Consider the following 27850-nt stretch of genomic DNA (forward strand, 5'->3'; position numbering starts at 1 on the left):
GTTGGAGGAGGTGGCTGGAGCAGTTGGCTTGCTTGTGATTCGCTGACATGGGCTCTTAATTGGATTAAGGAACTTGCTTAGCTTGATGCTTTGTGCTGGGATTGGGAGCAGCCTGCACAAGACCGCACGGACGCAGTGGCAAGACAGGAAGTGAAGGACAGAGAGGAGGAGGCCTGCCCTGCTCACCACTTTAGTGAGAGAGGAGGGGTGAAAGAAGAAAAAGGGGAGTAACCCATCTTCTTTGCCCTAGTGTGCTGCTGCCGCCGCTGCTGCTGCTGCTGCAGCCAGCCTCCCTCACTCCCTCCTGCCCTCCCACCTCCTACAATTCTCTCTTCTTTCCCTTACTCATCTGTTTCTGTGGTTGCTCTGAGAGGAAGGACACCTGCCGCTCCCTCATGATTCAGCCATTCTGCTGCCTGAAGCTTCACAGACAGACAAGGCAGTATGTCCCGCCTGGCACTGCAGTGCCTGGTCGTCCTATCCTATGCACTTCAACTACCGCAGTTGCAGACGTCCCATCACGGCAACGCCATCTCTTCCGTCCAAGTACTCAGGTGAGTGAGTCTTCACTATTCCCACCATCCTTCTCTCAGACTATGCAGAACCTCCATGGAATCAATGAAATCTTTTCTGTTTTTATCCTGCAGCATATCTGAAAATTCCACTTGTAGACACATGAGTACATTTCTTTGAGCGTATGGAACTCCTTTCTGTTGTGCATGGAAGGCTGTCCACATAAACCCCAGACTGTTAACAAGGTCAAAATCAAGAACGTTTCCCCACTTTCCTCTGCAATCCTGGCTCACCTAGTGATGGATAACATACTTAAAGTGACTGCCGGCTGACGCTGCCTTAGTTAATAGTGTTCCGAGACCTGCATCCAGCAGTTAAGATGACTGAAGGAGTGGAGGATTTCTCTGCAGGGCCAGTCCCCCCTTCTGGATTAGCCTCCCCCTCTGGCTCCATGGTTGATACTGGACAATTCCCAGAGGAGAAACCAGAGGAGACAGAGGCAGCTGGAGAGAACGGGGAGGAGGTTGCAGAGGTAACTGCAGAGGGAGGCAGTGATGATGATGATGATGATGATGGTGGGGAGCATCCGGGAGCTTCAGGAGTTATGGCTTTGTCAGCCACCTGCTGTGTGTGCATAGAGATGGAACAGATTAACAATTGCCTGCACTCTGAGAAAATTTGCATTCTGCCCATCCTGGCCTGCCTGCTTAGTTTAGCTTTGTGTACAGCTGGACTCAAATGGGTCTTCGCCGATAAGATCTTTGAGTATGAACCCCCCACTCATTTAGATCCTAAACGCATCGGGCAGGATCCTATTATCATATCAGTGGACCCCACACTGGGACTAACTATGTCAATTGCATATTCATCTCCGTCAACTGTCTCCCTGACCACCACTGCCGCCATAACCTCAGCACATCCTGAGGTTTTAATGGAGGACAAGTCTACACGAGGTTCATACGTGCCTCCACGAGGAACCCAACCTGAACTGTCAGTCACAGTTAAATCAACTGCTGAACTTCCCACCATCCCAAAGCAGACACCTCTCCCTTTTACAACAAAAGAAGTGAACGACATATTCATCCCAACTCTATGTAAGTACATACTTCTCAAAAGAACTGGGAATGGGCTATCTTTTCCTTCCTTTGTTCCATAAATGCCTGCGAGACATCATGATAGGAATTTGGAATAGGCAAGGAGCACTTCATCTGCATCTTAAACTGTGATTTTTATCAACAGAAGCAAAAAAGGTGTTTTGTTCCAAAGCAATTATCGGTTCTATCGACTACTGCAGGAAGGAAGTATAGGCTGTCAGGCTTTTACCTTAGAGCGGGCACGTTGTGACTTGCTGAGAGCATCGTGGAGGTGCATGACTAAGCCTCTGAAACGTTGCTCCCCCTCTAGGTATGTGCTAGTCAAACTGACTTCAACATACAACAGTTGCTGAATGTAATTATCATTGTTTCAAGTTATGCACTTAGATTTTGGCACACAAGAATGGTTTTAGCTGGTGCTACTTTGCACATCTGCACTTGGAGGGATCATACAATATTACAGTCCTAAGAAAAAATGAAAATCAATAATGCATGACACAAACTGAGGCTGTGGGCACAGGAAGACTTCCTGTTCACTGCCAGTGCTTCTTTTCAAGGTCAGAGCTGGCTGGAGGCTAATTGATGTCCCCGGCCAGCATCCCTTTACCGCAGGGGGAAAAACACAACACGCTAATGCTGTCTGCAACATAATGATTCACATACATGTGAGATTTATTGCAATGTTCTTTGGCTGGTCAATGTAAAGATACTGGTGAGGGATGACAGCTCAAGTGCCCAATTTGGACTCCAGTAAATTACTTTCTAGTCTAATAGTGACAACTTTATCAGATGAAAAATTATCGTTCCAACTGTAATTGCCTGAAATGGCAAACCAAGTACTGGGTCCAAAAGGGCGTGAGTCAATGCAGTTATTTAATCCCAATTTGATCAAGATGTAAAAACTACCCATATTGATGAGTTAAAGCTGCTAAGAAATTAGTTATGAGATCATCAGAACAGTGATGGTTACATTAAATTCTCTAAGAAGCTGCAACATTCCCTTTCAGGTGTTTGCCACTGTTTTTACACTAGATGCAACCCGCAAATTTTTTAGGGGTGGACCACCCCAAACCTCTGCGTTAAAAAAATATTTAACCAACCTTAGATAAAGGTAACCCGTTCTACTCGATATCCACGCTACCCAGCAAGTGGGCTAGGGAAGCATCTTTTTAGTGTAGTATGTCTGTTCAAATGCTCATTAATGTTTCTCAAAATATTATGATGATGACGATGATGATGATAATACAACATTGACAATTGACGTTTTATTCCTCACATGACTTCTCAGATTTTTTTGTCACAACCGTGGCACTTTATTAAAGAAAAAAAAAAACAGTAGTGGTTACAAGAATGGCTGTTCAAATGAACACAGCATTCCTAAAAGAGGGAGGATTTGTCTCAGCCAACCAGTTAGAAATACTTATAAATTTGAAAAATTAGTAAATTATAACAGAATACTGTGAAACATACTTTTGTTTTAATGCTAGTGGTTGGATGGATGAATGATATACGTAGGATTACACGCTACATGATAATACAAATAATTTATGGGGGGAAATTAGCTAATTGTATAGGTACTGTTAATAACTGTGGAGGTGTGTAATTCTGGATTTCCAAGTTTTTTGAATGTAGGCGGGAGACTGGAAGTGAGCACTGCTCCCTACCAGCAACACGTTCATTGGTTTAATTCCAGCTTGGATCCCTCTTCAGTCCACTCACCTTAGGGTTCATGTGGACTCCCCATGCCTACAAGGGTTCTCTGTATGCTCTAGTTCCCATCATAATTATAAATGTGTGAAGTTAATTACCTGTGAGCTTCATTGAAGATCTGAATATGGCCCCCAGAAGCAATATGGTTAATGCCCACAACTCCTTGGGGAATAGTTAAATGCAGAAAACAAATTGCACATGTGATAAAATAAAGTACCTTCACCAACAGTAAGCCCAACATTATATGTATGTGCTCTAAAAAGGGCAGGATAGAAAATAATAAGATTAAAATATTCATTTACAATAACACTTTATGGGAAATTATTAAAAATGAAATTACACAATGAAAAGTACAAAATGCACACACACACACACACACACACACACACACACACACACACACACAAATTAAGAATAAAAACACAAGCAACATGAATTTACTGTATTATGACTAAAAGCTTACAGCATTTTACTCTGACCATCACCAACTCACAAATCACTGACGCATATTGGAAAAGACGGCATTTATAATGTTACCTTTCTATACCACACCAATGAATGTGAACTAAAACTATCAATACCTATTGATGGGTTTATTTTAGTGTCGTGTAGACTAGGCTTTTCTCAGTTTTTATATTGGCCCTCACCACTCAGAAATTACACCCACTTTCCATTTGTACAGTAGTGTTTAAAAAATATTTGACATATTTAACATAGTCATACAAATTTTTTCAAACTAATGCAGGAAATGGTTCATGCATGCTCTGTTAGGTTCAGATTAGGTGACATGGCAAAAAATCAAATTCTCTCAAGTAGAAACACAGCAACTTGTTTAAAAAAAAAGTGGTACTTATTCAACTTCTTTTAAGTCTTAGTAAAAAAGTAAGATTTCTAAAAAGTACCCAAGCACGAGATAAAATGTAAAAAAAATATTATATCACTCTTGGAATCAACATCAAACCATTTTAAAACTTTAGAACTACTGTAGTATATTTTTTTAAATCATAGCACTTGGTGACAGCCGTGGCGTGGGGAGCAGTCTCATGGTGCCCACTTCCTGGCACAAATACTATACTACTTCTGCTATGTCGAGACTGTTGTCTAGTATGTGACTGGACACTTGCAAATTCACCCTTTTTGTGGATTTTGTAACATTATTCTTTATTATAATTGTTCTATTTCATTTTTAATTCTATTTATTGTTTTAAAAAATCTCCTTTTTTGCACTGGAGGGAAAAAATAATTTTATATTGGTTAAACCCTTTGTTGTGGAAGGCTGGCTTTTAAACATACTCGGAAATGCCATCCATCCATCCATCTTCTCCATCTTCTTCCGCTTATCCGGGGTCGTGTCGTGGGGGCAGCAGCTTTAGGAGGGACTCCCAGACTTCCCTCTTCCCAGCCACTTCATCCAGCTCATCCCGGGGGATCCCAAGGCGTTCCCAGGCCAGCTGAGAGACACCCGGGGCCTCCTACCGGTGGGACATGCCCGGAACATCTCCCCAAGGAGGCGTCCAGGAGGCATGCCCGAGCCACCTCATCTGGCTCCTCTCACCGTGGAGAAGCAGCGGCTCTACTCCGAGTCTCTCCCGGATGACCGAGCTTCTCACCCTATCTCTAAGGGAGAGCCCGGACACCCTGCGAAGGAAACTCATTTCGGCCGCTTGTATCCTGGATCTCGTTCTTTCGGTCACGACCCATAGCTCGTGACCATAGGTGAGGGTAGGCGCATCGATCGACCGGTAAATCGAGAGCTTTGCCTTTTGGCTCAGCTCTCTCTTCACCACGACAGACCGGTAAAGAGTCCACATTACTGCCGATGCTGCACGGATCCGCCTGTCGATCTCGCGCTCCCTCCTGCCCTCACTCGTGAACAAGACCCCAAGATACTTGACCTACTCCACTTGGGGCAGGATCTCATCCCCGATTCGGAGAGGGCATTCCACCCTTTTCCGACTGAGGACCATGGACTCGGATTTGGAGGTGCTGACCCTCATCCCGACCGCTTCACATTCTGCTGCAAACCGATCCAGTGAGAGCAGGAGATCACGGCCTGAAGAAGCCAATAGCACCACGTCATCTGCAAAAAGCAGAGACGCGATGCTAAGGTCCCCAAACGCCTTGGCTGCGCCTAGAAATTCTGTCCATAAAAATTATGAACAGAATTGGTGACAAAGGACAGCCTTGGCGGAGTCCAACCCTCACTGGGAACGAATCCGACTTACTGCAGGAAATGCAGACCAAACTCTGGCATCGGTGATACAGGGACTAAACCGCCCTTATCAGTTGGCTCGGCACCCCGTACTCCCGAAGCACCCTCCACAGAACCTCCCGTGGTAGACGGTCGAACGCCTTCTCCAAGTCCACAAAACACATGTGGACTGGTTGGGCGAACTCCCATGCACCCTCGAGGATCCTGCTGAGGGTGTAGAGCCGAGGTTCGACCCTCCTCTCCAGCACCCCTGAATAGATCTTACCAGGGAGGCTAAGGAGTGTGATTCCCCTGTAATTGCAAATCCGATGACGCGACTACAAAGTCGATCATCGAACCGTGGCCTAGGGTTTCTTGGTGCCAAGCCTTTAATTTTAAAACAATGTGATCCAGTGCGATACGATACGATGCAACTGCATCTTACAGGTCTTATCGAGTTTCCGATGCATATCGGTGAATCTTCCCAACCCTAATATGCATTGTTTTACGCTAAACATCCAAGTACGGTAATAATTACCACTGAGATTTCACATCAGAGTTATCCTTTCAGTTATCCAGTCAGGTGTGGTAGGAGTTCACAACTGTCCATTTGTCACCTCTTTGGAATTTGCTCTCTTCCAGTGTTGTGTACCACATCCACCTTTGCAAGAATGAACTTGTCTTGGATATTTCTTAGGAAACAAGCGCTGTGAACGTTATTGTCTGGAATACTAATATAAATAGTGCCCGAGATTCATTTGTCTAACTTAAATACCCACATTGTGAAACTAGGTGTCATGCAGGAAAATGATGTAGCATTGAAAGATTACACCATGTGTTATGAAGACTAAACATGATCTTAACTGTTTAATATGATTGGCATTGTCTTCTTCCTAGAATACTCCATTTGGAATTGTTTTAAAATGTACTGTCAATACATTTTGAGTGTGTGAATATTGGATTATTCTTTATTTCAAGACATTGTTCCTCTTCATACTAATCTGATGTCGTTTTTAGACTATAAAGTGTACTTTAATAGTGACGGTTCCTGGAGGTGAAATAAAGCCCTTGACATTTTTCTTGAGGATTACTATCTAAATAGTGGGTAAGTGCAACGTTTCTGTTGTAATAGAGAACTATTATCCATATCCAATGATACGAACCTCTTTATCTTCACTGGTATACCGTAGTCTATCCCAGCAGCCTTTGAGCAGTGAATGGGAAACACCCTGAACTGGTCGCCAGCCAATCGCAGGGCACACATACATCCACATTCACACTCATACTTACGGGCAATTTAGAGAGCTCAATTTACCCACCATGTTTGGAATGTGAAAACAAACCGGAATACCCAACTGATTTACCGTAATTTTCGGACTATAAATCGCTCCGGAGTATAAGTCGCACTAGCCATAAAATGCACAATAAAGTGAAAAAAAACATATATAAGTCGCACCGGAGTATAAGTTGCACTTTTGGGGCATATTTATTTGTCAAAATCGAACACCAAGAACAGACATGAACGAGCAACAACAGGCTAAACGATAGGTATGCTAATGTGACATAAACACAAACGAAGAGCTGAGAACGGGCCTGACGTAACATTCAGTTATTCTAATAACTATTAAATAAATAACACATTTATAAAACCATCTGTGTCACTCAAATTTATTAAATCAATCAATTGTCCTTTATGTAAACAATGCCGCGTACGCGCGCCGTCAGACTCATCATGATTTGCATTTCTAATTATTCCCCAGACCCGATATATATAACGATATATAAAGTATATTTCAAATAACTATCATATTACAAAATTATTATCAAACCAGGCGGATCGGTGGGGCACTGGGTAGCACGTCCGCCTCACAGTTAGGAGGGTGCGGGTTCGATTCCACCTCCGACCCTCCCTGTGTGGAGTTTGCATGTTCTCCCCGAGCCCGCGTGGGTTTTCTCCGGGCACTCCGGTTTCCTCCCACATCCCAAAAACATGCTTGGTAGGCCGATTGAGCACTCTAAATTGCCCCTAGGTGTGAGTGCGAGTGTGGATGGTTGTTCGTCTCTGTGTGCCCTGCGATTGGCTAGCAACCGGTTCAGGGTGTCCCCCGCCTGCTGCCCGATGACGGCTGGGATAGGCTCCAGCACGCCCGCGACCCCCGTGGGGACTAAGCGGTTCAGAAGATGGATGGATGGATTATCAAACCATCTGTGTCACTCCAAATCATTAAATCCATCGATCAAATTCCTCGTCCTTTGTCAACAAAGCCGCGCGTGCGCCCTGACGTCAGCCTTGTCTTTATTCCACAGATCTAGTATATAACTATATTGTAGCATTAACAAAGTACAAGCAAAGACGTGGGTTTGGTAAACGGCTCTTTATTTAACAAAACAAGAGTTCAACAAGGCACGGAGGTGAAAGAAAGCTCCGTAGAGTATGACTGGGCGTGTGTAAAAGCCATGTGCGAGCCCCATCCACCGTCCTCGGACAGCAACCCGGCCGAGCCCTGGCCCCCGACTTCCATCCACGGAGGTGAAAGAGAGCTCCCGTCGAGAAGGACCAGGCGTGCGTAAAAGCCATAATAGTTTTTCAAACCTTCTGCGTCACTCCAAATCATTAAATCCTTCAAACTCTTTGTCCTCCGTGTCACTTACAAACAAAGCCGCTAATGATGCCGGTAGTATGTGGGGCCCTTCGTCATCTTCGTCACCCCGTGATCGAATCTTTGTCCTTTATGTAAACAACTGCCGCGCCACTGACGTCACTTGAAATTGAAATTACAGCAATTCCTTGCTACATTGCGGTTCGCTTCTCGCGGGTTCCCTTTTTTTTTTTGGAATTTTGAAAATTTTTGAAAAAAATTCACATATAAGTCCCTCCTCAGTATAAGTCGCCCCCCCCACCCAAACTAAGAAAATAAAAACGCGACTTATAGTCCGAAAATTACGGTAATTTAAATTTATCAACATTTCATACATTTTCCCACTTCAATCGCATGAATACTTACTGACATTTTCTACATCCTGATACGACTCACTGCTTTATTTCTACTGCATCCTCCTCTGCTGTTGTTGTTTAGGTTACACACACTTGGTGACAAGGTTGAAGACTTAAGTAGTTTTGACAAAAACTGTTTTCCTTTCACTTTGTCTACTTTATTTTGTTTTGCTAATTGTTACTCTCTTCCTGAATCAAGTCTGTACATGTGCAGTAAGATGATGTACTAGTCCAACGACAGGAGCACTCCGAATTATCATCCATCCATCCATCCATCCATCCATCCATCCATCCATCCATCCATCCATCCATTTTCTGACATGCTTATCCTTACGAAGGTTGCGGGGAAATCGTCATTATACTGTATATTTTCATGTTTTTTAAGCAATGTGAAGGAACAGTCATAATTGTTTCTTTAAATGGATACAAACTTTTTTTTATGCAATTTGATTTAAACCTCGAACTCTCTGGTTTCTTTGAAGTTGCCTGTGTTGGTAAGTCCATTCTTGTTGACATCTTGGAGTCTTATGAGGCAGAAAAAACCCCAGCTAACAATGTAGCGTAATTTTTAGGCGGCTGTACCGACGATTACTCACAACCCACTCAGGATGTAATTATACTATGAGTCATAATGATGCTCGATTATGTAGTAAATACAACAAATCCTGACATAAGCTCCCTGGTTTCGGTTTTTAATTCACCAGTATGGGGGGGCAAATAGTAAGTAGTCAAATAAATTCAAAATAGTTAGTCAATCGTCATTATTAACAATAAATAAAAGGCTAATCTTGAATCTGATTTTTGTTCTTGTTGTTAGTTAATAACTGCTTTCATATCACCAAGTAGCACTCACAAGTGAGTATTCGAATCACTCTGTTAGTTGTATGTTGATTCATAGGTGAACAGGGATACCTGAGTCACTCTACTAGTCAATTATAATAGTTTGTATTAGTATAACTGATTGAAATAAAGAGCCTGATGTATTCCAGGATTGTTTTTTATCCACTTCACCAATTTATCACAATATGTATTTCAAGAGCAACTGCATACTGTCTCCCCAAATATGGTTCGGCCCGAGCCACACCTCGATACTGCAACAGTCAACATTGCACTTGCATCACCTCTGTCTGCCACGCTTGCATTCGCATTCTCAATAGTGCTGCACTAGAATGACACTACATCCTCTTTTGCATGGTTTGTCATCTGATTTTCAAATTCCCCTTTGGGATTAATAAAGTTGACTCTTCAAATTGATTAACGGATTCACCATATACGTACTTAGCTAATGAAAGATCACATGTTCTTTTCTTGTTGCACAAAGACACATTTACAAGACCTCATATAATAGACATGAGTGATTGATGAAGTTGGCCAGGCAGATAAACCAGAATGGGCTAGGAATTAAAGAAAGAAATGGCAAGCAACAAGGAAAGGCACATTTTCAATGGACAAAATGCTCTATGGCGTAGCGGAATACCGGAGAGTAAAATGGTTTAGAATGAACAGTAGACAAAAAAATGCACCCTCCTTCAAAGACTTTTTGCTGATTTTGTAGCATACACAGATGCATGGTTCCACATAGACTCTAAAGAGGAACCGTTTGCTTGAAGGCACAGAGAAAAAAACGTGGTTGCGTGAAGTCTGAGGCCACAAAAGATCAAAGTTAGAGAAGTAGGAAGAGACTGTCAGATAAAGCATGCATACAGATAACAGCTACAATGACAGTGTTTAAGAGTACTTGAGTGACAAAGATCTGAGGAAGGAGAAATCATCCTGTTGGGGATTGCGGTTTGCATACTATCATCGTTTGATGAAGGCAAGCCATTAGGGATTCCTGGATTGAGAAAATGCATATTCAACTAGATTAACAATTAAGCCTGTAATTTTATGCTAGTTAAAGTCTGATTTGTTTTTATTTAGAAGCGAGTGTTCTCATGAAAGATAATGGAAATAGAATAAATCTAATTCAGACACCCTGTAGAGTAAACTCTGGATCATTGAAGAAAGGAAGCAACTGTAAAGGTTTCCCAGTAGATGAGCTACTAGCTCTATCTATCTCCTAGATACTATCACATCTGCTCGGGTGTTCAGGTCGACTCGGGGGCCTAAGCCTTTTGATGATGACACACTATATAATTGGCTAGGACAGTACAGTGACGTTTTGCGGAAATGAGATTGTAGTTCAAACACTGACCCTAACCGAAAGCCAGACTACACCCTGAACTGGTTGCCAGCCCATCGCAGGTCACACATAGAGATCTAAAAATAAATAAATTCTACACACTCTTCATTTAAATTTAATATAGATATTAGATAAACAAATAAACTAGAAAATTTGCAAAATTCATGGGCAGAAAACATTGAAAAGATGCATGTAACTTTTTTGTAAGATTATTATTATTATAACATAATGCAAGGCCTTCACTATACACAATTTTCAGTAGTTAGTAAGTGTGGGATGATGGCCAGAAAAAAACAATGCACTGCTACTGTATTTTTTTTTTTAGTAGGATATGTAATATTTTCTCTGGCCTCCGTCCGTTGATGAAGACGATGGATTGCACCCTGAAGTGATTCTCAAACAACATCTGTGATGACTGTATAGCCCGATCCTTGATTGGCAGTGCTTGTTGCAGACGTCACAGATGCAAGTTGTGTGATTTTGGGCACTCTGGGAACCTCCTGCCAATCGTTTTTCTCTTTTCTCATTTTGTGCCTGGCTGAGTCGAGTGTCTGCCTCCTTTACTCCCTTATGTACAGCATGCCTCCAAAATTGGCGATCTTCTGCTGTGTCCTGCCACATGTTGACATCAATGTTTGCTGAAAGGAGGTCCCTTTTACAGGAGTCTTTGTATCTAAGATGAGAGCGGCCTTGCTAACATGTGCCAGCTTCTAGCTAACCGTACAACGCAATATACTGCTACTGTAATTTATTTTTAGTATATGTAATATTTACTAACACAGTATTTTGGGGGTTCCTAATGTGTGCTGGAAAGAATTCAAAATATATTTCTTTGCACAGGGAGTTAAGTATTTGAGTGTACGTGTACATTTTTCACTGAGAGAATAATAATTGAACAAAAACGGTTTGGTAAGCAAATACATCCCATTAAGGTTTCAAAATTGGTTACAGCATGCCAGGTATTTGTGAGTATTACTAATGTAGGCTCTGGATTTGGCATCCTGTGCTTTCCACCAAACATGCCAAGTCATAACATCATTGCTGTGATGGTTTGCCATAATTGTCATCTTGAACATCATCCATCTAATGAATGAGAAAAGTAGAATGGCTTGAATGAGTCATCAATTTTTTCCCAAGGTTATGTGAGAAAGTTATCCTTGCACTCCTCAGCCAGCTAACACAGTGACATGGACAGTGGGGACAGTAGAGCCCTCTTGTGGCTATTTTTGACATTCATTTGGATGAGGGCGTGTCCCTTAAAAATGCTACAGTTCGTCCATCGACACAGTTTTGACATGCACTTGAAATGTGTAACTAATGTTAATTGGTATTTGGATTGAAGTATTATTATTTTTTTATATTCATTTTTCAGTTCACTTCAACAACTTGTAAATCAAAATAGAATTGCAGTCTTGACAAATCCTGAAATATTTGAATTCAGTCACATTGGGGCTTCACTCCCCTCCCTGAAGGACATTTACACCTCCCATCTCACCCGCAAGGCGACCACGATTATGTGTGATGTGAGTCACCCCGCTCACACTTTGTTTGATCTGCTGCCCTCTGGGAAGAGGTACAGAAGCTTGCGCTCCCGCACCACCAGACTCACCAACAGCTTCATACTCCAGGCTGTTAGGATCCTGAACTCTCTCCCCCCTCCACCCTTGGCTGCATAACGTCCTGTCCTTTTGGGGCCACGTTGGCTGCCTTGCACTACTCTCGCGCTATGTTCTTTCTTTCTTTCTTTCTTTCTTTCTTTCTTTCTTTCTTTCTTTCTTTCTTTCTTTCTTTCTTTCTTTCTTTCTTTCTTTCTTTCTTTCTTTCTTATTTATTCATCCCTCTTGTTTATTCATTGTATGTGCCTTCTTGTTTTTACTTTTTGTGTTGTTTTCTTGGATGTTTTGTAATATGTCTTGCCACCGTGTCTCTTTGTGTGTCTTGGCATGTGAAGAAATTGACTAACGCAGACTTTGTGTGTTGTCCTTGAAAGATTCTATGGCCTAATTCTCCTCATTACTATTTTGTTTGTTTTCAATGTGGACAAAACTTGCCTTCCTTGAGTGGGAATGATTTCTTAAAATATTCATGTTTTTTTCAGTGACCTGTGAAATGAGTGAGATGATGCAAGTGAAATATTCCTGGACTTCTAATGCAGTGGATCACGTTTTGTCCTTAACGTGACTTAACAGCAGCCCCAGCTACTGCAGCAGACTTGGACCCATCAGAAAAATTAAACCAGTAGCCTGTTGGCTAAGCTCCAACATTATTATGATGGACCCAACATCAACAATAAAGGCAGTACTATTTGTATGCCTTTTAGAATGTTAAGAACCAACAAAGCGGTTTTATTTTTGATCAGCAAAAGGCAAACATGTACCATAATTTTCGGACTATAAGTTGCGGTTTTTGACAAAGTTTGGGTAGTGGGGGGGCAAACTTATACTCAGGAGTGACTTATATGTGATTTTTTTCACAAATTTTCAAAATTCAAAAATCTAAGATGAAGTGAAACCGCGATAAACGAACCGCAATGTAGCAAGGGATTTGAACTGCAAGTGACGTTACCCGAGCCGTGCGGGGGTTGTTTACATAAAGGGCAAAGGATTCGATCACGGGGTGACGAAGATGACGAAGGGCCCCACGTACTACCGGCATCATTAGCGGCTTTGTTTGTAAGTGACACGAAGGACGAAGAGTTTGAAGTATTTAATGATTTGGAGTGACACAGAAGGTTTGAAAAACTATTATGGCTTTTACGCACGCCCGGTCCTACTCGACGGAGCTCTCTTTCACCTCCGTGGATGGAAGCCGGGGGCCGGCGCTCGGCCGGGTGGCTTTCCGGGGACGGTGGATGGGGCTCGGACGTGGCTTTTACGCACGTACGCTCCTATTCTATGGCGCTCTCTTCCACCTCCATGGATGGAAGTCAGGGGCCGGCGCTCGGCCAGGTGTCTGTCCGGGGACGGTGGATGGGGCTCGGACATGGCTTTTACGCACGCCCGCTCCTATTCTATGGAGCTCTCTTCCACCTCCGTGGCTGGAAGTTCAGTAGTTGTTGGCTCGTTGAACTCTTGTTTCAACAAGGAATTTGATCGATGGATTTAATGATTTGGAGTGACACAGATGGTTTGATAATATTGTTGTAATATGATAGTTACTTGAAATATACTTTATATATCGTTATATGGGTCTGTGGAATAATTAGAAATGCAATTTACAACGGGTCCGACGTCAGCATATGTGGTGCATACGCGGCATTGTTTACATAAAGCAGATGGAAAATTACGGTACATCACATCGGGTGGTCAGGTACAAAAAAAACAACTAACATTCCTGAGTTTCTATGTTATAAAACATTTGCAGTAGATTGTAAGTTGATATTTTAATGCATAATGAAAAATTGATGAATATAATCATTTTTGTACTTAGCCTCCACCAAAGTCTACCCATGTCTTTTACTGAAAGTCCAGTGTCAGTTCTCACAAGACATGAATAAATTACAGATCAACTTCTTTTCCATTCTGTCTTCTGCAGCTTCCACCAGCACCACCACTACAGCCAAGACTTCCAGTCATGTGACACGGTGTAGTGACAGCCAGAAGAACTACTGTGTCAATGGAGGGGAGTGCTTTACCCTTGAAATCATGCCTGGCAGCACAAAGTTTTTGTGCAGGTAAGAAGATGGAACTTAAGATACTGCCTTTGAGTCAAGATCAAGTGAGTGTGTGACGGCTTTGCATTTTGTGTTTTACTTCGTTGGGTTCCTCAAGCTACTCTGGAAACAATTCGTTTAACTTTCTTGACAATGACCCTTAAAGGCAATCAAGGAAACTATACAGCACAAATCTGGAAATCTAGACTCAATGCTGTACCAGTGATTGAGTCCGGCTAATTCACAATGATACGTTGCAGTGTCTGTATGGAAGACATTTTGACTGCAATACAGACTGACTGCGGTGCATGTGCGGTGCGTGTCCCGAAATCTGCAACGGCGAGGCCACAAGATCACGGAAGTTCACGCTGAAGAGTTGAGTTCATGCGATAACAGCCGTGTACAGAGAAAGCTATTTTAAACAATAGCCATCCTTTTGTTACATTGATACGCCTTTTGAACAATATTTCGGGGACTTTGGCTTTTGTATATATATCTATATATATCTATCTCTCTCTCTATCTCTCTATCTATATATAATATGTTTTATCTATCTATCTATCTATCTATCTATCTATCTATCTATCTATCTATCTATCTATCTATCTATCTATCTATCTATCTATCTATCTATCTATCTATATATATATATATATATATATATATATATATATATATATATATATATATATATATATATAATTTTTCACAAATTTTCAAAATTTAAAAATTCGCGATGTAGTGAAACTGCGATGTAGCAAGGGATTACTGTCATTTGAACTGCAAGTGACTTCAGCAGCGCGGCAGTTGTTTACATAAGGACAAAGGACTCGATCACGGGACGACGAAGATGACGAAGGGCCCCACGTTTGAAGGATTTAATGATTTGGAGTGACACAAGGTTTGAAAAACTTATTTGTTAGTTATTTGATATATCTTATTTCGTGTAGCAACTTGTATATGTTTTTATCGTTACAGTTCATTGGTTGTTAGCTCGTTGAACTCTTGTTTTGTTAAATAAAGAGCCGTTTACCAAACCCACGTCTTTCCTGTTACTTTGTTAACGCTACAATATAGTTATATACTAGATCTGTGCGGCGCGCGCGCGGCATTGTTGACATAAAGGACGAGGAATTTGATCGATGGATTTAATGATTAGGAGTGACACAGATGGTTTGATAATATTGTTGTTATATAAACCCACGTCTTTCCTGGTACTTTGTTAACGCTACAATATAGTTATATGCTAGATCTGTGCGGCGCACGCGCGGCGTTGTTGACATAAAGGACGAGGAATTTGATCGACAACGGGTCTGACATCAGCATATGCGGCGCATACGCGGCATTGTTTACATGAAGGACGATCGATGGATTTAATGAATTGGAGCTACACAGATGGTTTGATAAACATGTTATTTATGTAATGTTTATTCGAATAACTCTGAATGTTACTCAGGCCCCTTCTCAACTCGTTTGTGTATATGTCACGTTAGCATACCGTATCGTTTAGCCTGTTGTTGCTGGTTCATGTCTGTTTTTGGTGTTGGATTGTGACAAATACATTTGCCCCAAAAGTGCGATTTATACTCCGGTGCGACTTATATATGTTTTTTTTCTTCACTTTATTGTGCATTTTATGGCTGGTGCGATTTATACTCCAGAGCGATTTATAGTCCGAAGATTACGGTGTGTGTGTGTGTGTCTGTCTGTCTGTCTGTCTCTCTCTCTCTGTCTGTCTGTCTGTCTGTCTCTCTCTCTCTCTGTCTGTCTCTCTCTCTCTCTCTCTCTCTCTCTCTCTCTCTCTCTCTCTCTCTCTCTCTCTCTCTCTCTCTCTCTCTCTCTCTCTCTCTCTCTCTCTCTCTCTCTCTATCTATCTATCTATCTATCTATCTATCTATCTATCTATCTATCTATCTCATAATCTGACATTGTTCAGGGGATTTAGGGGTTTTGATGCTTATAATTAGCTAGTGTGTAACCCAGGTCCTGAGTAACACAGCTGGGGAGTAATGTGCTGGAGTTGTCTAGTTTACATAAGGTAAGGTCATTTGTGTTGATCTTACTTGGACATATCCCCATTGCTACATGTGGGTCATCAAGTAAGAATGTGATTTTTTTTTTATTCACCATACACCAAGATTTTACTCCCACATCAGGGTTTTTGTTTGTTTTGTTTTTTTTGTCCATCTTGTTTGTCCCGTGTGTTACGTACTGTTATTCTCTTGTCCTTTCTACCCATTGGCCAGGTGCTTGACCGGATTCACTGGGCACCGATGTGAACAAGCTGTGCTTAAGAAAGTCTCAAACCCAAAACGTATGTGACCACTGTATTCAGTCCCACACGTCATTACTGGTGTTTCACCCTCATGTTTTTAAAAGTTGAGAAGTTCATCTTTCTTTTATGAACAATGATGGTTAAAATTTGGTCATAAGAAATCCATAATTAATTCTGTGATCTGGTTTTAATCGAGGACTGACGTCTTCCTTTGAGAACAGCAATGAACTGAAACTTGCATGACCTTCGACTTCATCACATCCCATTCTGGTGTCCGCCACTGAAAAACAGTCTTTTTTTTTTTTTTAAACACTCAACCCACTACTAATTTGTCATTCAGTACGCCCCCCCCCCCCCCCCCCCCCCCAACACCAGCGTGTAGGCTAACACTTGCACGTACAATTCTAGATTGTGATTTATAACAAAGTTTCTGATCAAATGTCTGCCAACACTGGGATTCAAGTGACCACTGGGGGCTGAGGCTCCTCCTTTGGTCTTATTGGTCCTGTGTGTCAGAGCCAATGTATTCCCTTGGTTAAGCTTCACAGAAACTCGTATTCGGAAACTACAGAATGGATCAGTCCAAGTGGCTTTCTAGTTACATGCATATTTCAGTCATCCGCTTGAAGTAAAAAAGAAAAAAAAAAAAAAAAAGAGATTTTTAACTGAACTCAAATTTACGAATTCCAACTAGACATTTGTCTAGCTTGCACTTCCTGTCAACACCAGTGATGACCATTGTGGGTTATTCTTCACTTTTATAAACTAACTGCCTGTCTCCTCTTGTATGTTTCTCTTTTTTCCTAATCAGGTGTCCAAATGAATTTACTGGTGATCGCTGCCAAAAATATGTAATGGCCAGCTTTTACAGTATGTCTAATTCTACTTGTCCTTCTTTTTATAATGGTGCATGTTTAATTAGCTGTATGTGTGTTGTGACTCGTTCCATGTTATGCTTCACCATAAACCTGCATATAGGCTGGTATGATTTTTGCATGTTTATGGTTTTGCTTCACTATGTTAAAGCTGCATGCAAATTTGATTAAGTACACACAAACATTTACATGTACACACACACACACATTCTCAGGGACCTACCATGCGGGGCTAAACACAACACAGTGCTGTTAAGAAAAATAGAAAGGAAGCAACAGAGATGTAAAAAATTATTAATTATGCTAAACTATACTAATCTTCTAAAAACGCAGTGCACAAATAAAATCCCCGCTGGTAAAAACCTACAAGGACAATGCAGTCCCCGACAAAAATAATTTTATCACCCCTGCCCTACTGTAAAACCCGAACCCTAGTTAGAAGCTCTAAATTGAAACCTTAAGACTATTTGAAAGTCTAACTGTAATTTAAAACCCTACTTTGAAACACTAACTCCAGTTTGACACCGTAACCCTTAGTTGAAACCTAACTTTAAAATATCGTGGGTGGCCTGGTTGGGGGCGCGAATCACCAATGGACGCACAATTGTGTTTGCAAGGCAGTCTACAATTGCCCATGTCTCAAGTAAATCTGAAGTCATTCAACCCCCGAGTTGAACCTCTCAGGAGTTGCATATAATCAATTTGATTAACTTTTTATATATAATTCCAGGTTCTTATTACGCAAGCCATCTTTATTTAGATTTCTAATTTTAGCACGCTTCATAATCAGCAAATAAATTTCATCTAAAAAAAATCTACATTCTCCCTGTCACTGCTACTACATGAACATCTTGGAGTATGGACCATTCCTTCTTACTTTAATTCGTTTGAAAATGTAAGCCCTTAGTTTTAGCTTGTCAAATGAAGGGATCGTATATCCAGAACCGGTAGCACAAATACAATTCTTTAGACACTAAACCTTGTTGGAGGTACCGAACCCTACCAGTTTTATATGCGCATTCACTGAACCCCTCGTTAGTGATTTTTTTTTTTTTTTTTTTTTTTTTATTCAAGACAGAAATGTTTTTTACTGGTGCACAAAATGAGCCGTGCATGAACATCACCTTATTCAAAGAACAAAACCAACACAATGCATAAACTCACAACAAACTACGTACTAGCAAATCTGAATTTACACAGTAAATCGGGTTTGTTCGGCCATCCTCAATGGAGGCTCTGTCTAACCCCTGAGACCAACCACTGCACTAAACCAATTAAAACAAAACAACAATGACTAATTTGAATAATTTCCTTTACAAAACATACATATGAAATAGCAGTTGTTTGAACACCAAATGGATTCATTTTGAAAATGTAAGTCAGGCAAACATTGTCTGAGTTCTCCATGAAAGAGTAATGGGGTTTTAAATATCTGATACCGTATGTTTACATCCCTTCAACTATTTCTTTAAACATAGCGTGTTGTCGGTTTTCTTCAATGTGATTCAATCTTGATACACAACTCCTTTTTTTTTTTTTTCAACCTCATTTCCACATTTCCATCTTCTTTACTGTATATCCCCATTCCCTCGTGCCCCAGTTCTTGTTTTGCTTCTCTTCTACAAACCTTTATGTCCGACTGATGTTTGTACACAAGAGTGTTTGCGTGTGTTTGTATGTATGTATGTGTGTGTGTGTGTGTGTTTGTGTGTGTGTGTGTGTGTGTGTGTGTGTTTGTGTGTGTGTGTGTTTGTGTGTGTGTGTGTGTGTGTGTGTGTGTGTGTGTGTGTGTGTGTGTGTGTGTGTGTGTGTGTGTGTGTGTGTGTGTGTGTGAGTGTGTGTGGGTGTAGACTAAATACTAGTATGGACTTTATATGTATGTGTATATATGTGTGTGACCTGAGTTTTTTAAGAATATACTGTCCTCTTTTTCAGAAGCTGAGGAGCTGTATCAAAAACGTATTTTAACAATAACAGGAATCTGCATTGCACTCCTAGTCGTTGGAATCATGTGTGTGGTTGCCTACTGCAAAACAAAGTACAGTATTCCACATTTTTATGGATGATTTTGTAGAACTAAAAAGTACAATGATGATACGATGATGACCCAATGGTTACAATGATTTAATCATAGCAGAGGTGAGCATTGTCAATGAGCCTCCATCAATATATAAGGCCAGCTAGGATATCCAAGTCGTCGGCGACAGCCAAACAGCGTTGAGAATGGATTTACCGTTACTACGGCACACGCAGGTGTTGTACACCTAACATGCAGCCAAGTAAAAGAAGAAATAAATAGAATAAAATAGAATAGAAGAGAATACAATAGAATAGTATAGATCAGAACTGTGTTATAAACCTTTCGCTCAAACAGATCACAAATACATTGTTCCATGTTTTTTAGTATACAGTATGATGTGTTGTTCCAAGCACATGCTGTACGTACACAGTAAACATAACTCTATTTAATTTAGGGGGCTAAATGAATAGTTTTACCATATCGTCTCTGATTAGCATCATAATGTAGTACTGTATCTTTCTTCTCAAACAGGAAGCAGAGGAAGAAGCTCCATGACCGTCTCAGGCAGAACCTGAGAACTAAGAGGAACAAGCTGGCAAAATCAGCCAGCCGACGGCAGGTTTCCAATTTGCCGCTACAGGATTTGCAGCAGACCAATGTATACTTTAACTCACAGACATGTAATATAATGCTTCAAATGTAATGAATGGTTGATACTAATCACTTACTTTCTTTTTCAAAATGTTTTCATCGTAGTGTAATGGGGCAGCAATCCAACATGCAGCTGAGAAAGAGACAGAGACAACATTCTCCACAAGCAAATATGCTTTATCAACTCAACAAGCTACCACACTCACTAACATCTCCAGCCAAAGGTAAAGAGAGACTTGTTTGTACTGGTATCATTTTGAGGGTTCCATGGTTGGTTCAGATGTTTTATATAGTAATGGTCAGTATTGCATTTCTAAAAGTAACAACTGATTCATATTTGCTCTATATCACTTTGGTAGATACATTTATTGGCTCATACTCATTCTTATTTTTCCTGAAAGTAAGAATGAAAGAAAGTAAGAACACTTTTGTCGTTGATGCAGAAAATTCCCTTCTTTTCAGATCAGACTAAACAAATTAATCACGCAATTTATCTTCCAGGTAATATTGATGTATCCATTTTTCTTTTTCATACATTTCATACAGAGCCCTTTTTTTACGCATGCTGCCAAGAGAGCAATGTTAAGATGAGTAAGATCAAATGTGTTGGCTTCTTAGCTCTTTGAGGGTTTGAAACTGGATTAGACTGAGTTAATGCAGGCATTCTTTACAGAAAATGCAGCCAATAGTACTTTGTACAAGTGATGTGATCTTAATCCTTGGCCATAAAAAATTACTTTGGATGTTGCAGTGTGCCCATGGTGACTTTGTCGCTAGACCGAGTCACTTTTGACTCTTGGGCAAGGACACTTGTCGTTGTAGGCCTGGAATTATCACGCCAAATTTATACAACAGGAATGTTTTTGTGAGCTTGCAAGATTTTCTGGGGAACATGGTTTTGGCTTGGTCTTGGACTGATGGAAGAGTAACTGTTTAAAAGCTTGAAAGGTGCTTTTTCAGTGCCGGTATTGCACATTGATGAATTATTGTGGTCGGAGCAAAAGAAAAGGCATTGTAGCTGTTTTCATTCAGGCTCCAGCTAACCTTTTAATTCAGACTTTTAGCATGAAAAGTCTGACACACACTTCTGAAATTGCTCAATTTAGCTTTCACTATGTTTTTTTATTGTCATTGACACTTCACATGTAAGTGTGATTTTAACAAGAATAGCAAAAATACAGTCAAACCTCGGTTTTCGACCACAATCCGTTAGAGAAGCGAATCGGTCGAATTCCGAATCTATTTTACCCATTACAAATAATAGGACTTTTTTTTAGTCTGTTCCAAGACTAAAAAAATCCGCCTTTTTTTAAAAGCATTCTTTCATTTGCGCATTTTTGGCCGACCGCGCAACCGTAGCGCGTTGCCCACCGCGCAACCGCAACGCGCTGGTCGCCATATTGTGACAGAGCCGTCGCTGAAATTTAGAAAATACTTTTAAAGTCCCGATGTACTTTGCAAATTTTAAGTGGACCTCAGTGCGCAGGGAGCTTAATTTGGTTCGATCATGCAACCGCAGCGCGCCGGGCGCTCACTGTCGCATTGCTTTAAGAGCTTTGGAGGCATGATTAGGGGTTAATACAATCCTCAAAATAACGAAAATACAATAACTACGGAGTCAGTCGGCATCCGGTCCGCGCAGTCGAGTTTTCTCGGGTCCTCCCGGCTCATCTCGCGAGGTTCGACCTCCGAATTTTGTTCAACAACTAAAGGAAAAAATCTCGAATTTTTGGTTCAAATTCCGATTTGTTTGAGAATTGGGACATTCGGAAACCGAGGTTTGACTGTAAAATAAATAGATGCAGCTCACTGACAAGTGCCGCTATTTGAGCTAATTTTAGAACAGTTCTGCGGGCGACTCATGCGGTCCTCACAGGCGACCTGGTGCCCGCGGGCACCGGGTTGGTGACCCCTGCTCGAGGCAGTCCATCGATTTCGATGATGACGTTGCTCCAGATTAAAAGTATGGACAGTTATTGGGGTGTTTTGCGGCGGTGCATAGCCATGTGGCTGTGCAGGCCGATGCGTGAGCCGCAGGTCTTGCCACATGAGGGACAGGGGTGTATGGTACTGGAGGGCGTTGGCCCTGCAGCACGCTAATGCCTTTGTGCACGGCGTTGTATCCTCCTCTCTGTGGCCTGCTCCTGAAGATGAGTAATACCCTAGTGGCAGGTGGAACTCCAGGTGTGGCGAACAGCAGCCAGGGACACTAGTGCTGTAGGTGTAATATCACACTTCTTCAGGAGGGTTTTGAGGTGATCCTTGTAGCACCTTTTATGCAGGTCTCTAACCATCCAAAAGCTGACCATAGAGGATCTGCCTAGGGAGGCGGTAGGTAGGCAGACGGATCACATGACCTAGCTAACGTAGATGTTACTGCGCAAGGAGCAGGGCAATACTGAGTGTGTGGGTCCAGTCGAAGATTTCAACATAGGCCAGGCACCCTGTCTTCCCAAGACACACCCAGGATACTTTGCAGGCAGCGGATGTGGAAGGCCTCTAGGGTTCGTATGTGCCGTGTGTGTGTGTGTGTGTGTGTGTGTGTGTGTGTGTGTGTGTGTGTGTGTGTGTGTGTGTGTGTGTGTGTGTGTGTGTGTGTGTGTGTGTGTGTGTGTGTGTACGTGTGTGTGTACGTGTGTGTGTGTGTGTATGTATGTACGTATATATATATATATATATATATATATATATATATATAAAACCAACTGGGGTATTAGTAAATCTGTACTTTATAAAAAAACAAAACTTCATGCGAACTGCAATTTTCCCTCCAAAACAGTGATGTCATTCTAAAGAAGCCTGTCTGAGAGCTGTCTACATATAAACGTCCCCCTCCCTGTCTCCACAGCTGGAATAATGACTGGAGCAACAGTGTTGTGTCTGACACTGATTCTGTCTCCATGATGTCAGTGACGGAGAATAGCCAGCATGCCACACAAGCCCGTAGGGGTCGACTGAATGCCACTGGTGGCATCAAAGACCTAAGTGCTTATTCAAAGAAGAGCAGAGACATATGCAACTCCAACAGGGATGTGCCTTAAAGTAAGGTAACCGATTAATTTTAACTTTGCGTCACAAAAAAGACCAGTTGGACCAATAATAATTCCAAGACTTTCCAGAAGAAGCACTAAAGAAAATCCAAATGTAAAACATCTTCAACTAAAACAACAACACAATAATATAATCCTGCCAGTTTAGTGGACGACTGGTTAACACCTCTACCTCACAGTGGAGAGATTTATGAGTTTGTACCTGCGCTTGCAGTTTCCTGTGTGGAAACTCCAAATAGTCCTGTGGTGTGAATGTGAGAGAAAATGGTTGTTTCTCTATAATATACTGTATGTGCTCTGTGATTGGCTGGCGTTCAGTCAACGGTGGACCCTGCCAGAAGTCAGCTGGGATAACTTCCAGCACACTCTGATCTCAATGAGGATAAACGGTGTAGGAAATGGATGGATAGATATTAGAATTTTAATCAATATATATACATTTAAAGTTCCTGTAGAGTGATAGTAAATGTCTTCTAAAGTTGATGCATCACAGACAAGAGTGTCGTTAACAACATTGACAAATTTGAAGTGTAAGTGTTTGAAATGGGTGCTTAATAATTGGGAAAAATCAAGCACTTCAACCCAATTGAAGACTGTGAATGTGTTGGCTGAATGTTCAGAAAGGACTCCTGCTCAACTTGGTCAGGCATCCTCCCTATGACTACATGTCATGTACGTAAATGTTTGAGCCACAAAACTCTAGGTGTAAAACGGATGAGTTTTTTGCAATTTCTCCATCCCAAAAGGCAGAGCACACAAACTTTGAAAGCCCATAACTTAAAAACCGTTTGAGCTAGGATGCGCACTTGACATTAGGCATGAGTAGAATTAAAATCTGGTAATTTGAAGAAGTTACATTTGGGAGGGTTTGTGACTTAACATGGAGTGCAGTCTGTATGTTCCTGGTATCATTCTCCACAAACTATTGCACACATGAGGATTGTTTAAATATGTATGACCCCGCATGACAAGTTGGTTGTGTTCTTGTTGGCCTGACAAGCTGTGGTGTCCTTGTATTGTGCACAAGATGATCAACATATCAAACCTGCAATCAAGTCTTCAGTGAATGAATAGAAAACAACCTACAGATCTTTATGGCACACTTTGGGGCGAAGCTTGGTTGGGACAGGCTCCAGCTTCCCGCAAATGTAAGCAAGGATAACCAGTATAGAAAATGGATCAACGGAGGAAAGGGTTTTCTTTTCAAATTTACGATATAAAACAACAAATACAAAGAAAAATAAATACATTCAGAAGTACTCACAGCATTTGCCACCAAACTTAAAATTCAGATCAGGTACGTAATATTTCCAATATTTAACTGGAATCCACTTGTGTTAAATTCAATTGACATGAATTATTTTACACTCACACACCTATCAATGTAAGGTACATGTAAAGTACATGTCAGAGCACAAACTCAACTTGAAGTCAATGGTACTGTGTGAAGACCTCAGAGACAGGATTGTCTCGAGGCACAAATCTGGAAAAGGGAACCAAAAAAAATGATGCTATGAGGGTTCCAACGAGCACAGTGGCGTCAGTGATAAGTAGAAGACGTTCAAAACACCAGAACGTTTCAGAGAATTTACTGACTATCTAAATTGTGCAATCTGTGGAAAGGGGCCTTAGTCAGGGAGGCGAGCAAGAACCTTATGATTACTTTGCTCCAGCGATTCTTTATGGACAGAGGAGAACCTTCCAAAAGGCCATGCATCTCTGCAACACTCTACCAATCAGGCCTGTATGTTAGAGTGGCCAGACGGAAGCCACTCTTTTGTAAAAGGCACACGGCAGCCCCCTGGGGTTTGGTGAAATGCACCTGAAGGACTCTCAGATTATTACAAAGAAAATTCTCTGCTCTGATGAGACAATAAGTGAATTCTTTGGCATGAATGCCAGGTGTCATGTTTGATGGAAACCAGGCAGCGTTCATCACCTGACCAATACCACCAAGAATGTTGGCGGCAGCATCATGGTGTGGGGATGTTTTTAGCGGTCAGAAATTGGAGCAGGTCCGCCGCTTGACAAATTTGACCCCCCCCCCCCCCCCCCCAAACAGCCTATGAATTAATTCTATTTTGGGACTATGGTGTAACCTAACAAAATGCCTAAAAGGCATTTATGATTTTTAGAAGGGTGTCTGTCCACCATGTCTTCTTGATGAGCATCGCTTAAACTACTTTAAGAATTTACTAGTTCCTTGTTTGTTTGACATGTTCTTGTGTTGTTTTTGTGTTCTAGGCATCCATCAGCTGAAAAAACCCTGCCTCATCTGTCTTCAGTGTCCTGTAGCACTCCTGGAACTCCAAACTCTCCTCCCTCAGAGATGTCTGCCACTCTCTCCAGCCAAGCCATCTCTGTCCCCTCTGTGGCTTTAAGCCCCTCTGCTGAGGAGAAGCGCCCCCTGCTGCTGTCAAAGGCACATCAGCCATCCAAGTCCTTAAGCCGAGATGAACTAAAGAGGACCTCTGCACATTACAATCATGGCCAAGAAGCACATAGCTTACCACCTAGCCCGCTCTGTGCCATGGAGAATGATAACTACCAAATCACAGTCACTATTGCGGCCAGCCATATGATCTCAGCATCTACAGAGAAACTAGTTAATGCAAACAACACTATCAATAACCACAGCATCAAAAAAGCAACGGTTATGAATGGTCATGTGCTGCATAATAAAGAGTTCAGTATTGACAGCATGTTGGCCAGTGAACCAGAGGATCCAAAGGGGGCTCACACACCATTTATTTCGATAGAGAACGCTAAAGCCCTGCTTTTAAGGGCTAAAGATAGCAGTAGGACTACTGCAACATCATGAAATGGTGACCTGCAACTCATGTCCTCCACCAAACAAGACCCAAGAACTGTGGAAAGAAGGGCAGAAAGTTGCTTGTTTAGAAAAAAATTACACTCACTACTTAACCTTTATTTTCTACTAAATTATTCACAGCAAAAAGACTTTTAATGATTAATGAAAAGCAAGACTTTTATTTTAATGTTGTAGTGAATAGAGTTTTATAAAATTAAAATAATGTACAAAAAAGACGATGTCCTGTAGATGAAGTGCCATACACGAGTATGTAGTAGTGTGTGAAAATATACATGTATATAGTAGCGAGTAAAAATATCAGTGGTGCCTTTTTGTTAGGTATGCTTAAGGGAACTGCAAATATAACAGGGCCATATATTCACCATCCTAATTTTCTAATCAAGAATAACATGCAAGCTGCCTTCAATGTCTCATAGTTTGAAGTGAAGAAGCTCAAATATTTCATTTTGGTAACAAATTTTGAAATGCATGCTACATCCTGTCCTGGAACGACTGCGTGATTTTGTGTCATAAAGCCATAGGATCTGCCCAGTCAAATCATCAGTGTTGTCCATTGTGTCTTGAATGCAATATAAAACCGCAACACAGGCTGGACTCATTTGGATGATTTCATGTCTGTTGTAACGCAATGTTTGTGATCAGAATATGTAGAGACATTTATACTTGTCAGTGGATTACATTCCGGTAACACATGCAAGCAAAATTCAGACGTAATCATTGAGTTCTAAGAAACACTAAACACTAAGAAAGACGATCAATAGTCTCATCTATGTCAAGTTTCCTTCAACCTTAATGTCAGTTCATCAATGAAACAGTAATGCACGAGTGTGAAATTCTAAAGGATGACATCGGGTTTCCGATTCAAATATCCAATACGATTGCCCGGGTTTGCTGATGATGTCATTCAAAGCAAATATCTAGTTTGTTTGAAATATGAATAAATACAAGGCTCTTGATTTAATTTGTAAAGACACATCTATCTATCTATCTATCTATCTATCTATCTATCTATCTATCTATCTATCTATCTATCTATCTATCTATCTATCTATCTATCTATCTATCTATCTATCGTTGCGTTTTGTTCAAGATGTTCGTCGTTGAGCAAGGAAAACAAAGATGTGGAGTAATAGTTGGTTCTTTACTTGCAATATCTTGGGTTGTTTTACAGCAGTCAGTACACAATGCACTTCAGCAGATGAAACAACAAAGTCAGACTCCAAATCAGAAGGTTTTATACTTTCCGCAAGCAGGAATACGGAAGGGAAGAAAAGGGAGGGGAAAAGGAAAAACACATCCTCATAAGAATGTCTTATCTACTGAATGTTTTGTATCAATGTGTCATGACGTTAATGAGGTCTGCCTTATGTGTAATGGAAAAGTCACCAAGCTGTGTGTGCTGTGTCAGTGTTCTGATTGAATACATAAATTAATAAGAGTATTTAGACATTGCTGTTGCTCCATCTTCAGTCCCCCTTTTGACCTCGACAGAGGGCAACCAAAAGGCAAGGACAAACTAACAAAGTGCGTCATGAACACGGGAATATTGGATCATCTGATAGGCGGCAGGTCAATCTAACTCGTGGCTCTCAATTACAGTAGTAATCAGTCGGGAACACAAAGAGCGAAATCAAGGAACACAACACCCGTAAACCATGTAAAAACGAACACAGATGATACATGTGCTTATGTCGGGGTTGGTGGTATAGTGGCGGCTGTAGGCATGAGAGTATCGATGTTCATGCAGGTGTCATTAGAATGTGCGGCAGAAATTTGTATCAATTCGAGGGGAGGCTGATTTTCTAGCCA

The 27850-nt window shown here is 41.3% G+C and overlaps 1 protein-coding gene across 3 annotated transcripts; it reads left to right on the top strand.

Moving 5' to 3' along the window:
• The first annotated feature begins 328 nt into the window (after window positions 1-328).
• Window positions 329-27650, top strand: nrg1 (neuregulin 1). Of its 3 annotated transcripts, none has more exons than XM_085926597.1 (9): window positions 329-554; window positions 648-1607; window positions 14220-14358; window positions 17424-17482; window positions 19423-19525; window positions 20039-20165; window positions 20264-20382; window positions 23007-23200; window positions 25453-25603. In XM_085926597.1, exons 2-8 carry the CDS (start codon window positions 893-895, stop codon window positions 23197-23199), a joined length of 1455 nt encoding a protein of 484 aa, XP_085782723.1. In that variant the 5' UTR covers window positions 329-554; window positions 648-892; the 3' UTR covers window position 23200; window positions 25453-25603. The 3 variants fall into 3 exon arrangements, with proteins under 3 accessions (XP_085782723.1, XP_085782722.1, XP_085782720.1); XM_085926596.1 differs by having other exon boundaries at window positions 23007-23205; window positions 25453-25599; XM_085926594.1 differs by lacking the exon at window positions 23007-23200 and having other exon boundaries at window positions 25453-27650.
• Window positions 27651-27850: the final 200 nt, after the last annotated feature.

Source organism: Syngnathus leptorhynchus, chromosome 12 (assembly GCF_054491065.1).
Source record: "Syngnathus leptorhynchus isolate UIUO chromosome 12, UIUO_Slep, whole genome shotgun sequence".
NCBI classification, from domain to species: domain Eukaryota; kingdom Metazoa; phylum Chordata; class Actinopteri; order Syngnathiformes; family Syngnathidae; genus Syngnathus; species Syngnathus leptorhynchus.

Coding starts and splice junctions, on each gene's coding strand:
- nrg1 (XM_085926594.1), top strand. CDS start 893: ATGACTGAAGGAGTGGAGGATTTCTCTGCAGGGCCAGTCCCCCCTTCT. Junction 14,359..17,423: donor AGCACAAAGTTTTTGTGCAG/GTAAGAAGATGG, acceptor TTTCCTAATCAG/GTGTCCAAATGAATTTACTG. Junction 20,166..20,263: donor AGGATTTGCAGCAGACCAAT/GTATACTTTAAC, acceptor TTTTCATCGTAG/TGTAATGGGGCAGCAATCCA.